The sequence below is a fragment of the Haliotis rufescens genome, unplaced genomic scaffold (genome assembly GCF_023055435.1).
Source record: "Haliotis rufescens isolate VD_foot unplaced genomic scaffold, xgHalRufe1.0.p SCAF_13, whole genome shotgun sequence".
NCBI lineage: Eukaryota > Metazoa > Mollusca > Gastropoda > Lepetellida > Haliotidae > Haliotis > Haliotis rufescens.
In genome coordinates, this window is record NW_025963813.1 from 7,429,143 (window position 1) to 7,445,310 (window position 16,168).

General features: G+C 42.7%; 1 protein-coding gene across 1 annotated transcript in view; it reads right to left on the minus strand.

The window, feature by feature from the left end:
- Positions 1–8,544: 8,544 nt before the first annotated feature.
- The window catches only part of LOC124149266, a 44,737-nt gene continuing 37,113 nt past the window's right edge, over positions 8,545–16,168 (minus strand). Inside the window, exon 2 of the mRNA XM_046520728.2 lies at positions 8,545–9,634. Coding sequence (XP_046376684.2) covers positions 8,981–9,634 — 654 coding nt within the window. The 3' untranslated portion in view covers positions 8,545–8,980. The remainder of the gene's footprint in view (positions 9,635–16,168) is intronic.

Genomic DNA, 16,168 nt, shown 5'->3' on the forward strand with positions numbered 1-16,168 from the left:
GTTGTTACCCTGTCTGGTGCTCGGCATTAACGGGCTAAAACAAGGACTGGTCGGCTCGGAGTCAGTATACTGTGTCTGAGTGGGGTATTAATGTTAAACTGCGGCATGGTATCTCAGTGAGCTAGCACTATAAATCGGCATCAGTCCGGACTAGTACAAGCACATGCACGTCGCTAAACGTTAAACCTAATTTCACCTCACCTCGCATTGCACTTCTGAATAAGTCCTTCCATTCCTTGTACCATCTGAAGGTGTCATACTGCATGCCTCAAGCCTTCCATTTTCGATCCAGGTCGTTCTTGCTGTAAGAACGGGTGGCCCAGTCGTCTAAGGCGCCGCAATTCGCTGTGCAGAGTTGCGTCCCTTGGGCACGCCAGAAACCTTTGATTGTGGGTTCGAATCCCGGTTCGCCCCGATTATGTTTCTAGGTTTGTCAGCACCATACCCGTGCTCGTGGGTTTCACCGAAGTGGTAAACGTCTGAGACCTACATCACTTCGGGCTTTCCTCCCACATTAAGCTGACACGCCGTGATATAACTGGAATACTCACTCACTCTTGTTGTAAGCATCTTGTCATGATGGGATTTCACCTCAAGCGTCTAATAGGGTTTCAGGTGCGGTCTATATTTCTGTACTGGGAAACACTCCTTGGTCGCCTTTGTAAGTGCTGTCACAACAGTTTCATAGAATATTTATATCTCTTCATTGCAGCATTGGTACTCCAATCCCCAACAGACTGTGGGATACAGCATAAGTAATCAACGACCTGGTTGTTTGGCAAGGGTTTATCCCAGGCGGGCCTGCAATAGCCGTCATTGCTTGGTGGAATCTTTGAGCTGCAGATGACTGGATGGTGGTCTGAGATATTTAGAGGGTTATCCATCTTCACTGTTGATTTTAACACCAAATTGGCTAGTTCTTCTTGTATGCGGATCTAGCCAACATGGTACGTCAGTGGGCTACACTAAAAAAAACATTAGTCCGGACTCGTCAAACTCGCTCACTCGCTCACTCACTCACTCACTCACTCACTCACTTGAGACCGCCTCCGTGGTCTAGTGGTAGAGCGTCCGCCCGGAGAGCGGAAGGTCCGGGGTTCGATCCCCGGCCGCATCATACCATCATACCAAAAGACGTTAAAAGATGCATGGTACTTGTTGTTACCCTGTCTGGCGCTCGGCATTAAGGGGCTAAAACAAGGACTGGTCGGCTCGGAGTCAGTATACTGTGTCTGACTGGAGTATTCGTGTTATACTGCGGCATGGTATCTCAGTGAGCTAGCACTATAAATCGGCATCAGTCCGGACTAGTGCAAGCAGCCACACAAACACATACACGTACATGCACGTCGCTATATAAGTACAATAATCTTAGACGCGACGTTAAACCCAATTACACTCACTCACTCACTCACTGGATCGGGTGACTTGGTTCATTGTATTTTATCGTATCCAGTTGCGTAGATCGATGCTCATGATATCAGTCACTGAATTTCAGGTCCAGACTCGATTATTAACAGACCGCCGTCATAGTTAATAGTGCAGAGTGGGGCGTTAAACAAGAAACTAACAAACCCACTCGTGACACGAGTTTTTGTGCACAATATTGAAGCTAGCGTAAAATATGCAATAAAAGTCTTGTCTCGTTTTCTTTTACGTAAGCCGGGGATAGAAAAGGCCTTGTTTGTCATGAGAAGATCAAAATTAGATCGGGGGGCCAGACTCGCTGACATGATTGATTGGAGTACCCCAACGGCGTGAAACGTTGCTCATGATATCAATCGCTGGTCCAGACTCGATTTTTTTACAGCTGTCGTCATATAACGAGAGTATTTCTGAGTGCGGCGTTAAACGAGAAACAAACAAGCACAATATGGACAGATTGGTCGTTCAACCGGCCAGGGAATTTCAGTGTAAACAATCCGGTGATGGATCGCCACTCAGTGGCGGCAAGTGATGAGCCGACCAAGACACATATCATATTCCCTTGCTGTCACTGATCGTGTGCATTACATTTATATCGATGACAAAAATGTTGATTATGTTTTAGCGTTAGAAATTATTCATGATTTATTCGTTTGGTATTGTCACCTCGTGACTGTGTATGGTTGCGATCGTAAGTATGGAATCATACAAGGGGCATTGTCGCGTTGTCGCCGTTACAAAATCAAGCAAAAGGTGTCAAACTTAATCAAAGTGCGGCATTTTGGCCATTTGTCGCGTTGTCGCGATTTGAATAATCTTTTTTATTTTACCAAAGGGTGACTTTGAAAAATGTCGCGTTTTTGGATAGTCGCAATTTGGTAAAACTATTCAAATCGCGACAATGCCACCGTGGCCAAAATGTCGCGTTGTCGCGCTCTGGTTAATTATGGCACTTTTTGCTTCTTTTTGTAATGGCGACAATGCGACAACGCGATAATGTCCCTTCCAGTATTCCATACATATGACATGGTGTTGGGGATAATGGATTTATGCGAGTCATTCGTCACCGCTCGCCCCTTTCCGTAACCTGCAAGAAGACTTGTCCCCCTATCGATGAATGTTATGTGCGAAAATACGACAAACCAATCAGAATTCGCGTATGATTTCAAGTTCTTCGTCAAAAAATCCCTCAGAAATAAAAAAATTTTTTACGTATGTCTTGCATCTAAAAATATACCCAAGACACAGTTAAATGTGTTCAATCATACTGTATAATTCCGCACGTCCCAATGTGCTTTCAATTGCATCTGAAATATATATAATACATGGGGGAAAATATGTGAACCATTACGCGACGAGTTGACAATTGTATTAGGTATGCCCGTTTGCGCTAAGACGGAACCCGGTCACAAAAATGGCCATGAGAGGGGCACGAGTCGCTTTTCGGCTTGTCCCGGAATAACACGAGTTGGACACCAATGTATGCGAGTTAGATCAGTTGACTTCCGGTGAAGAGGTTGACCGCCAGGCTCAACTGTAACTTCGCATCGGTTTCGTTTATTTACCAGGCACAATCTCTACACGGATTTACGATGGTGGTCTGATAACGACGAATCAATAAGCTGTGTCACTGATAAGTGTAAATGAATAAATAATGTTCCGATACAATGAATCATAGGAATGTACAGAGTTACGTGCCAGAAACGAATGGTCGTTGGTTCGAAAACCATATTCATCCTGCCGATGACCCTCAGTTTCCTAACACGGTACCCATGCTCGTGGGTTTCACCAAAGCGGTGCGATTACGTCTTTGACCTGTGTCACTTCGGGACCGACAATTTTGGGGAAACCCCAAAGTGTCCTCGACAAAATATAGAGGCAGGTATATTAATAAATGTACGTATATGGGATAGAGTATGTAAAGTCAGTGACTGGGATTGAAATATAACTTGTAACCGAAAATTCGTTTGGGACAAGTTTTGGACAAGAATCACACATGCATGAAAATAATATACACACATCTTACTCTGCAGAAGACACGTGAAGTTCCGGGGTAGAATAGGTCTTCAGCAATCCATGCTTGTCGTAAAAGGCGACTATGCTTGTCGTAAAAGGCGACTAATGGAATCGGGTGGTCAGGCTCGCTGACTTGGTTGACGCATGTCATCGTACCCAAATTGCGTGAATGATGCTCATAACGTCAATCAATGGATTGTCTGGTCCAGACCCGATTATTTACAGACCGCCGTCATATAGCTGGAATATTGCTGAGTGCGGCTTTGAGCAACAAAAAAAACAAATATAATTGAGACTGGTTGTTCTTTGACGATTTGTATTTAGTGGTCAGTGATACATTTCTGGCAACACGCGTCAGTCTATTATATGACTGATTTCAGTTGGTAACGTATCTAATTTTAGGGCCAAATCCAGTTTTCAGGTCAGTTTGGAAAAGTACACAATGTCCTGAAGGTAGATTGTGGCTGCTAAACATATTACCGGTACAATTGACCGGCGGATCACGTTCATCCTGAAGACAGATTGAACTCTACAGAGGCTCAGCAAGAGACAGAAAACCTAAATCTAAAACCAATAATACCCAATCACTGACATTCCATCAGTTGATGAGATGTCTCCATCTGGTGTGAGAAAAATAACCAAATCTTTCTATCTTCGGAACAACTTATGTTCCCACTGTAGGCAACTACAACGCAATCCGCGATCCTTTAAAAATACACAAATAGTTAATTTGGTTTAGTCTGTATGGATATAGTAATATACAAAAGGGAGAGGTTGGTGTATAAATAGCTATACTGAACAACAAAAGTTCCTGTGACATTGAATAAGATTTAATGCAAATTTACGTTTTTTACCAAATCTGAAACAATTTCGGTTTGCAACAGATAAGACTCCTGTAAGTGTTGATGGTTTAATTTGCCATACTGACTTCAGAAAATGCGTGATTTCATAAAAAACAAACATGAACATGCCAAAATGTCAATTTACAAAATTAATCAATAGCGCGTGTGTCCACCTCTGGTTGCGATGCAAGCAACACATCTTCGTTTCATGGAATGGACCAGGTGTCGCAAAAAGTCCTGTGGGATATCTGTATGTATGTTTCGAAGTTCCTGGAGTGTCTGTGGAACACTTGGTTGACGTTAAAGGCTCCGATCCATCTCATCCCACATGTGCTCGATTGGTGAGAGATCAGGGGAGCGAGCCGGCCAGGGGATGACATTCACGTTGTTGTGTTGAAGAGAATCCTGAACAAGTCGAGCAATAGGAGGCCGGGCGTTGTCATGTTGAAAGGTAATGCCTGAGCCATGACTACGCAAAAACGGCAGAACAACAGGACCGATGATCTCGTCGCGGTAGCGCTGTCCAGTGAGATTTCCCTCTACCATTATCAAACGGGTCCTCTGTCTTGCTGTAATCCCATCCCACACCATAACGCTGCCGCCCCCGAACCTATCTTCTTCCATGTCCACAATGATTGACGTAACGTTCACCTCGACTTCGGTACACTCGAATCCGCCCATCGCTGTGGCTGAATAGAACTTGTCCCCACTGCATGGCCGTCCAGCTTAGACGCTGTCTGCACCACTGTAGACGTGCTTGACGGTGGTTTCCTGTCAAAATGGGACGTCTGGTGGATCTTCTGGCGACAATCCCTGCACATCTGAGGCGGCGACGTACGGTTTGTGAAGATATTCGTCGAAGGCCAGGAATGCTTCTTGCAGTCACTGTTGCTGGCTGGAATCGATTTCGTAGGTGTGTTGTTCGAATCCAGTTGTCTTGTCGATTATTGGTTACGCGTGGCCTGCCACTCCGAGGATGGTCTCTGACTGCATTCGTCTGTTGCCAACGTTGCCATAAACACCAAATGGTGTTTCTGTGGACGTTAAGTTATCTTGCAACATCACATTGACTCGATCCTGCTTCAAGCTTACCAATGGCTCGCAGACGCTCATTTTCGGACAGGCGTGGCATTTCGTAATGTTGAACAATTGCGTAAATTTGTTGTTTTTCTGAGTGGTTGTTTTGGGGTTTTTTTAAATCTTTTTTTTTATTATTCCATTTCATGTATATTGTTACAAGTGTAGGTAATAACATGTGTATATATGACAGTATTAACACAAGTTATAATTTTCATAGGTGAGGACAGGCAGAGTGTGTAGGATATGTCGTTATTGAGGTTCTTCTCAAACTGAGAGAGAGATTATAAATAATTGTTTACAAGAAATAGATGATTACTAATTAACAGGTAATATGTTTCAACTGCTTCATTAGATTATGAGATGTGAGTTTTGCCATTTCTGAGCATATTGGTTAAATTGATTTTTTTTTTTTAGCGATATACCTTTCCAAACAAATTGTGTCTTTCAGTAGTGAAAGAAATTGTTCGAAAGATAAATCTTGTTGTTTTATGTTTGATATGTAGATGCATCTCTTTGCTAGTATAATAATATGATTTGCTTCATGGTTTTGAGTGGAAATTCCAAAAAAGATATTAAGTTTCGAAAGAATGAAATTTGTTTGCAGGTTGTTATTTAGGAAGTTTTCAACTTTAAACCAAAATTGTTGAACAGATTGGCAATCGAAATATAAATGAGACATATCTTTAGAAGCAGTTTTACTGAGGTTTTTCTGAGTGGTTGTTGTCAGCACAATGCTAAACAATGGATATGGAATCCCGTTAACGCACATGTTTTTATACCCATTCTTGGTAGCGAAATGCATGGGTCTTGCATAAAAGTCAACTTTTGCACGGAATGCATGCTTTTCTGTAGCAGTTGCGTTTTTGCGACGTGATTCCATACATGTACTACAATATTGAAAACCAAACTTTACTTGTTTGAAAAATACACTAAAATATTGGTGTTACATAAACTTTTGTTGAGCATATACATCAATATATTGATGGTATACCTTTTGTTCTCGCTCTAATCGCCCCATCCGTAATGTAGTGGAGAGAGCGTCTGCCGGATGAACGGAAGGTCGGTGGTTCTATACTTGGCGTCGCCATACCAAAAGACGTTGAAAGATGATACTTGCTGTTACCCTGTCTGGCGCTCGGAATTAAGGGATGGGACTGGTGGGCACGGAGTCAGTGTAATGTGCAATGTTAAACTGCGGCATGGTATCTCGGCTAGAACAATGAAACCGGCACAAAGGACAAGCAGGCACAAAATCACAACACATGCATGCACTTCGCTGTATGAGACCAATAATCATGAACGCGACGTTAAACCCCATTTCACTTCACCGCTCATTGGCATCAATATGACTTTAAATTGACTTGTTATATTTACGGTCAGGCGCCCACTTCCGGTCAAGGTCTAGACGGCATTATTAGTCGTGCGTGAAACAAACGATCTCTGTTTAGTTCCGGTCACAATTAACTGTTGATTTGACATAAATAATATACAAATTGACGTTTGAGTGAACGGAAGAAGACTTGCGAGTATGCCCATTGTCTCGAGCCCAGTTAACTCCGAGTCGTCACGGGACAGGAACCGTCTCTAACTTAGATTGATTTTCTCAGACGCAATTCTAAATTTTCTTTCAAATTAAACACATTTTAGAAATGTAATTGAAAGTTGATTTTCTTATGTCAACAGAGACGACGCACTGGTTTGGTTGAAGTCGAAATCAATAGATTGGATTTAATTTACGACCAAGTCATGTAACTTTAATTTGATTTGCAATTTCCTGGTAACGATTGTGGTAGGTGGGGAAGGAATGTCATTATACTTGACTATCGGTATCTAAAAATATGGTCCTTGTTTAAAATTGCGATATAACTGGTGTTTAGCATATTCAGAATATTGTGCTTTTTTCGAGTACACGGGGGGCATAGGTGGCCCGGTCGTCTAAGGCGCTACAATTCGCTGTGCAGAGTTGCGTCCCTTGGACACGCCAGACACCTATGATTGTGGGCTCGAATCCGGTTCGCCCCGATTATGTTTCTAGGTTTGTCTGCACCATACCCGTGATCGTGGGCTTTTTTTGAAGTGATGAACGTCTAAGACCTGCATCACTTCGAGCTTTCCTCCCACATTAAGTTGTCACGCCGTGATATCAATGGAATACTGTTAAAAGCGGCGTTAAACACAACTCATGTACGCACTCACTCACTATCCATGTACACTACAGCATGGTATCTCAGTGAGCTAGCACTATGAAATCGTCCGCATTGGTCCGGACAAGTACAAGCAGCCACACACACACGTACATGCCCGTCAACATATAAGTGCAATAATTATGAACGACGTTAAACTCCATGTAAACACACCTCACCTTTCTCCACTCCTCCCGGACCGCCTCCGTGGTCTAGTGGTAGAGCGTCCGCCAGGAGAGCGGAAGGTCCGGGGTTCAATCCCCGGCCGTTTCATACCAAAAGATGGTACTTGTTGTTACCCTGTCTGGCGCTCGGCATTAAGGGGCTAAAACATGGACTAGTCGGCTCGGAGTCAGTACACTGTGTCTGAGTGGGGTATTCATGTTAAACTGCGGCATGGTATCTCAGTGTGCTAGCACTATAAATCGGCATCAGTCCGGACTAGCACAAGCAGCCACACACACACACACACACACACACACTCACACACACACACACACACACAAACACACGTACACGTGCATGCACGTCGCTATATAAGTGCAATAATCTTTGACGCGATGTTAAACCCAATTTCACCTCACCACTTCTTCCGGATGTGAAAAGTTACCAGCAACTTGGAATCTGGTGGTCAGGCTCGCTGACTTGGTTGATTGCACGTCATCGTTTCCCGGCAGTGTGGATCATTAAATTAAATTACACCGTCGTAAAAAGTATTCTCATCTCTCGGTCTCAAACAAACGCTTTCTCTGAAATGCAAGGTTTCCGGGAATGTGCACATTAATATGTTTGTCGACACTTAACGTTGTACCTACCTGACCTTTTTTTGGCACATTTATCCGTAAATGATCCTAAATGATACAATTTTTATCCTTTGGCTTAACCTGACGAGAAACTTACCCATTATGTGATAAAACTTGCTATTACCGCTATTGATTCGGGCCTTGTCGCCTCATATACTGGATACGGTAGCTGTAATCAACAAGATAACGATGTCATGAAAGTTACACTTTAATAATGATATGGATAGCAACAACGACGATGTATTAACAAGTGAGAGCTACTTAAGCAAAATCCAAGAGAAACTAAAAAAACCATAGTCACAAAAATGAGCCTCGTCATAGCACCAATAGTTGAAGTAGCAACAATAAGATGACGTCATCAAAGAGATGAAGCAGAACACACCGATGGACCATATTTGCTCATGAGAAAGAATTTTGAATATTTCCTTCGCCAAATCCATTTATAAACGTTGAGAGTTCACTCAGATACAAGTTGACTTTCGTTACAATGTCCCCAGTGCTGAAATATTGTGCATTGTATTCCACACTACTGTGTTAGCTTACACAACCTTCGTGTTTGTTTGAGCTGCATTCAAATGTTCTGGGAATGTTACAGCAGATTGTACTTCAGTGGGTGATAGTTCCGAGACCTTCACCCAATGATGTACCTCCCTCCGTTCAACACCAAGAACTGACGAGCACCAAACGGCCTGAAGTTTCTTGATTTAGAGTTCCCGCTTCTCTGATCATAGACATAATCCGGTGATCTTTTTGAACTTCCTTCCGGGGCGTAGTTCTCAACAAAGTACTGCCATCCATCCGCAAGACGATCCATCACGTTCTGCACAGCCTCTTCTTCAACTTCATCTGTTTCTTCTGGTTCGTACATTGCGCTCTTCTTCCCTCTTAGCAACGCCATCAGGTTGCTTGGATACGCCCAGCGATCATTACTAGGCGTGGGCTCATCCGACCAACTTCGCTTGGCACCACGAAGTATTGCCATCAAGTTGCTGGGATACCGCCATCTCTGGTTGTCGTATCTGGTGGGCGTGTAGGAGCCGTAGTAATAACTAGGCCTCTTCTCCGACTCTGCCCATCTTTTGGAACGCGTGGGCCTGGTTTTTGTGGTGCCAGTATTATGGTGAAAATCCCATCCTTTAACAAATTTGTCAATGACTTCTCGCAGTCTGGTTTCATCTGATAGTTTGTCATATGACGCCGTCTCTGCGTCCTGTTTGTCTCCGTTGGAATGTTCCGTCCCCTGAACTGAAGCTAAATCTTGCTTGGATTCGTCACCATTTTCAGTCTGCAAAGAAACAAAGAATAGGAAATGTAAGTGTATAATTAAAAGTCCTATACAGTGCAACCTCGTTAGTCCGGTCCCTGTTAATCCGGGATGCCCACTCCTGGGTTTACTGCTTGGAACGCTTGCATGTTTTGTTTGAAGCTTAAACCTTTGCCTTTGTGGTCAAACGAGACTTTACATTTAAACTAACAACAAAAAAATCATTTGAAAATGAATAGTTTGAGAAAGGGTTGTAATATATCTTATTCTTATTATATCTCATTCAACTAATATAATATCTGTAAATATAAACATGGAAATAATTCTAAAACACACAAAACATGGAATCTGTTATTTTAGCTTACGAAAGAACGTCAGTGTTAGATCACAAACTTGCTCAGTGATATCGTTACTTTACGTGCCCGGGATCCAATATCTATTATTTCGCCGGCAGCATTTCCCTGCCTACGTTTTTCATTATCTACAGTATTCATTTCCCTGCTAACAGACGACAAGGAAGTATTAATCCATTTTTACCACGTAAAGGTGAGATATTTTACGTCCTAAAATGTCAACAACATAAAAGCACGCCGCTAATGGAATGCCAAATGGCACACTTTTTATTATGCTTTTGTTTTAGACCCCGGTTCATATTTCCACAGACTTCATTAATCTTAGCACGAAAGGAAGACACGGTCACCCCATCATTACTGGTGTTCATTCCGCAGGGTTTTCGATATACATTCTGAAATTATTTCGCTAGAGGTATTTTGTAATCTTTCAATGTTGATTATGTCCCCTTTCGTCTTCATCGCACTTTGGAGATTGAAACTTTATCAATGACGCTTTATCACCAACAAAACTTATCCCAGAACGAGCTTGAAAAGATATAATTTTGCTGCAAAAATATCAAGTCTCCATACAAAATCCCAGGTGCATTTAATTTTTATTTTTGATTCAACGCGTCAGCGGTTCGTGTCTGGATACATTTGACTGAATCCTTCGAGTGTCGTTACAATTCCAGAACACCGGTGAAAGAATGACGTTTTTCAACATCTGCCGTCATGTTATATCACTTTTCCTGTTGTTTCTTCTTTATTGAAATGGGTGAATATTTTATCCGCTCTTTGCAATTAGCGAAACAAAATGACGTGCGACATTATCAATTGACTGCACGCGCTGTACCCACGTATTTTCCTAGTGAGGAGGGGGGGCACGGGTGGCCCAGTCGTCTAAGGCGCCGCGATTCGCTGTGCAGAGTTGTGTCCCTTGGGCACGCCAGAAACCTATGATTTGGGGTTCGAATCCCGGTTCGCCCAGATTATGTTTCTAGGTTTGTCGGCACCATACCCGTGCTCGTGGGTTTCACCGAAGTGGTAAACGTCTGAGACCTGCATCACTCCGGGCTTTCCTCCCACATTAAGCTGACACGCCGCGATATAACTGGAATACTGTTAAAAGCGCCGTAAAACCCAACTCACTCACTCCTAGTGAGGAGCGAACACATTAACCGCTTGGCTAACGCACCAACGCCTCATTATTGAAACGTGTCCCCTTTCATCGTTACATAAAAATATTCATATCCAAGCAAACAACACACACTAAGTGAAGGTTTGGTGTCACTAGTATTGATCAATTGCATATGTTTGGGGGTCCGTAGAAATTCCAGCGTCTGACAGAATAAGTAGATGTAGATAACATACCTTAGCATGCTAATAAAACGTCAATACCAGAGAATAACCAGTCTCGATTAACCACCGCAACAAAAATTCCATTGGAACTAAAAGGCAAAATGGCGGTTAAAAATATTTGAATGGATCACTGAAAATCAGTGACGTCACAGGTGTTCACGGAAATGGAAAGCATGTCTTGCCCAACAGGGGATAACCGCTTCTCAAACAATTTGCAAAAAGTGTAAAGACGTAAAGACGCCGCAAAGTAGTTCTCCTGGCATGCGGCCTGTAAACAAACCAGATGATCAAGTGATGGACACGAAAATTCAGTGACGCATTTACTGATATTGAAGATAAATTTGAACATATATTCAAAGTTTATCTTCAAAATCAGTGAATGCGTCATTGAATTTTTGTGTCCATCACTTGATTTTCGGTATTTGAACACATTGTCAAAAAGGAGTCACGGGTGGCCAAGTCGTCTGAGGCGCCGCGATTCTGAGTTGCGTCCCTTGGGCACCCCAGAAACCTATGATTTTGGGTTCGAATCCCGGTTCGCCCCGATTATGTTTCTAGGTTTGTTTCCACCATACCCGTGCCCGTGGGTTTCACCGAAGTGGTAAACGTCTGGACCTGCATCACTTCAGGCTTTCCTCCCACATTAAGCTGACATGCCGTGATATAACTGGAATACTGTTAAAAGCGGCGTTAAATCCAACTCACTCACATTGCCAAAGAGATAGCGATCATTGATTGCTGGAATTGAACAAGTGTTGACTGAATTCAGCTTGATTCCTGAGGTTTCTGTAGCCGGGCGTGTTAAAACGCCAACAGGAGACCAGCCTTTAGTTTGTCATTGCCTCATATTTGTCGGAACATGGAACCTTATTGACATAAGATGACGAAGCGTAGTGCATGAATTGCACGTCAAATAATTTCGCTTTAGTTTTGATGTTTACCTAGGATAATGTGTCAGAATCTAAACTGCTCCTGAAACTGCTTTATTCAAGCTTATGACAAAGTCGGAATTATACAATGGACTTTCAGTAGGGATTTCGTTTGATTCTGGAAAGGATGTTGTCGCTTTTATTCACATATAATATGAAAGTAACATCGTATAAAAATATCTCATACCGCTTTATACCCCATTTGGCGCAGCGTAACAATCAAATAAAAGATGTCGACGTAATATAACTGACACATTGCGTAAACCGCCAACTCGCAAACACACCTAAATCAATTATATAATTTGTTCCGGACGCTCTTGGCTGTTGGCGAGGACATGTGACACTAAGTTAATTAAATTGTTTCTGTCAAGCGGACAAAAGCTGTAATTGTCCTTGTAATTGTTGGGAAAGAACAACGTTAACACTGTGTAATTAATTATCATGCGCTTTAAACCAATGGGAAATACGTTGTGTTGCTAGGATTGATAAGGTGATCAATCACATCGCTCTGGTACTAAACATGTAATTGTCAGACGAAGTGCTTTTAAAAAAAACGATTCCACGAGTGTACACATGATAACCCCTCAAGTGACAGGTCATTTTCCCTTTGAATAAGTCCTCTCATAAATTATGTTTGCATTTATCAGCGTCCAATACGGTTCTTGTATTAAAGCAATGACATGAAACCTAAATCCATCCTAATCATGCCTAAGTGGCAGGGGTTAAATTGACGTTGTCCCTGGCTTGGCAGAGCAAGCATTCTGGAGTCGTGTCATCGGAAATGAAGTCCATCATTTTGATTAATTTTGTCACCTCGAGAGCAACCAGCACTTCCACTGGTGACTATCGATAAAAGTTCCCTATGAGATATAGAAGCAGGGACTATGTTATTGTATTGACAGAAGCTGAGCTAGTTTGAAAGTAAACACACGGGAACAGTTAGTCAATAGAATGATTGCTACATGCGATTTTGCGTCCCCCTGAAAATGATTTGCCAATTATATGAATTGAAGCACTCAATTAAGTCCAACCGATACAATTAAGATGATCGATTAGTACATATTTGTGTTGCAATGACGTCGAACAAAACCAAGTGTTTACCTAAACGATTATTTTAATGTCCTCTGCGCCTTTCAGCAATCGACCCGTGAAGATCCGGGGTGGAAAAGGTCTTCAGCGACCCATGTTTGCCGTATAAGTTGACTATGCTTGTCGTAAAAGGCGACTAACGGGATCGGGTGGTCAGGCTCACTGACTTGGTAAATGCATGCCATCGATCCCAATTGCGTGAATCGATGCTCATGATGTCAATCGCTTGATTGTCTGGTCCACACTCGATTATTTCAGACCGCCGTCAAAGAGCTGGAATATTGCTGAGTGCGGCGTTAAAGAACAAAAAAACAAAAACAAATCAGAATAAACTTTCTATGAGCAGTACTTAAGTTACCAAACAATTGTCATTTCTCGTTCACCTGCACTCACAGAATAGGACTTGCCAAAGTTGCATCTGAAATATATATAATACATTGAGAAATATACGTGAATCATTACGCAACGAGTTGACAATTAGCTATGCCCCTCTGCGCTGAGACGGAACCCCGTCGCACAAATGGCCACGAGAGGGGTACGAGTCGCTATTCGGCTTGTCCCGGAATAACACGAGTTGGTCACGAATGATATCCGACATCACCACAGTGCCCTGGAGGTTTCTGAGGTAGAATTAGAAAGTGCTCAATGCGTGTCGCTATAATGTCATCGTACCTCGGGGGTTCAGATAGTTGTTGACGTTTTTAAACCGCTGCATTGTATGGTCCAGACTTGAATATTTACAGGTTGCATTGTTGCTGACTGGGGCGATAAAGAACACTCATTTACTTGCTGCGGGCAAAGTAAAACACTGCCAGAGAGGTCAATGAGATGGTACGTAGCGCGATATAGAGATAACTGCTGAAGACAGAGGGGTGGACAAATAACTAATCAATAATACATCTAGTTCAAAACGGTTTTGTCTTGTATTGAGATAATAGACCGTCTCCATGGTTTACTGGATAGTGTGTCTGTCCGGAGAGCGGAAAGTCGATGTTTTGATCTACTGGCCGTGACGTTTTAATATGGGACTTGTTACCCTACTCGTCCCAGCCCTTATCTCCTGAGTGTTAGGGGCGGTCGGTTAGCCTAGTGGTTAAAGCGTTCGCTCGTCACGCCGAAGACCCGGGTTCGATTCCCGACATGGGTACAATGTGTGAAGCCCATTTCTGGTGTCCCCCGCCGTGATATTGCTGGAATATTGCTAAAAAAAAGCGGCGTAAAACCACACTCACTCACACACTCACTGTTACCCTACCTTCGGCATTACGGGGATGAAACAAGGAAGGTTCGGAGTCTCATGATGGGGTATCCATGTTAAACTGCGGCATGGTACCCCAGTTGGCTAGAACTATAAAACCGGCATTAGTCCGGCTAGTACAAGCAGACCGTTTCGGAAGTGATGCTACCATCCCTGTGTATCTGTCCGGACTGGTAGAAGCAGCTACACACATACGTGCATGCACGTTGCTATATGAATGCAAGATTTTTTAATGCGACGAAAAACATCTGTCTATCTGAGTTTCTCCTTGTATGATTAAACTGCTGTTTCAAGACATTTCAAGAATGGAGGTAGAGTTTCTGGAAGCAAACTTGCAAACGTTCACATTTCCTTCAACAAATTTAAACAATTACACTAATGTTCAAAACTAACCTCTCCTCGATTTCGCACCAAAGACGTGATCGCGAAAAGGTCTGTTTGTGCATTACTGACCAAGTGAGTCCAGTGTATTACCTGTAAACAATTCCACTAGGGAACGCACGAATGATAAAGGAACCATCAACTCTTTTATTTCAGTTCTGCACAAGGGGTTGAACATAGACCAGAGTGGTTGTTATATCATATATGTGCCCTGGGATAAGTGAGAGAGTGTAACCTTCGATAAGGTTTGTTTGTTTATTTGTTCTTTAACGCCGCACTCGGCAATATTCCAGCTATATGACGGCGGTCTGTAAATAATCGAGTCTGGACCAGACAATCCATTGATTGATATCATGAGCATCGATCCACGCAATTGGGATACGATGCCATGCAACTAGGTCAGCGAGCCTGACCACCCGATCCCTTTAGTCTTACAACAAGCATAGTCGCCTTTTGCAGCAAGCATGCGTTGCTGAAGACCTACAGTAACTCTATCCCGGATCTTCACGGGATTCTTCGATAAGGACTGCGAAAGAAGGAGTCAGACAATATGTTTAGTTAGCAACCAATTATCTTGGCAGCGCAATAATTAAAATTAGCATCACTAAGAGAGAATGTTCATCCTCGTTTGCTGATCCCTGAAGCCCTTAATGTATGCGAGTATTACCATGTGACCACGCTTGTAACACCTCATATGTACTGACCTCTTCAGACGAGGTAATAGCTTGTCTGTGGTGTTAACGCAGATGGTCAGGTTACGTTAATGGAGTGACGATGTGCCATCATGTAGCACTTAGTTGACACCTTCCCGCTGTGCTTTCAAACAGGACGCACAGGGTGATTTAGACCAACGCGTCCGACTGGTGTTGAACTTCGTCCTCATTAACCACCTACTAAATACTGTAGACATAACATTCAGCGCCATCGAGTCTCGATTATCCGTCAAAGGCGAAAAAGCGGTGACAATTTTATGAAGGGAGTACTAAAAATCTGTGATGACACCATGTGTTCGCGAAAAGTATGTGAGAGTTTTACACTTGTATGGAGACTATTATGTCTCGGAAGCCAACATACAGTTGCAGGCTTATGATTGCAAATAAGATTTTATATTGTAAGGGATAACACAACTGGTGCATCCCTGGATCACGTTTGAAGTTAAAGAAGATTATGCTAAAACATATTTTGTGAAACATTGATTCTGTACGAG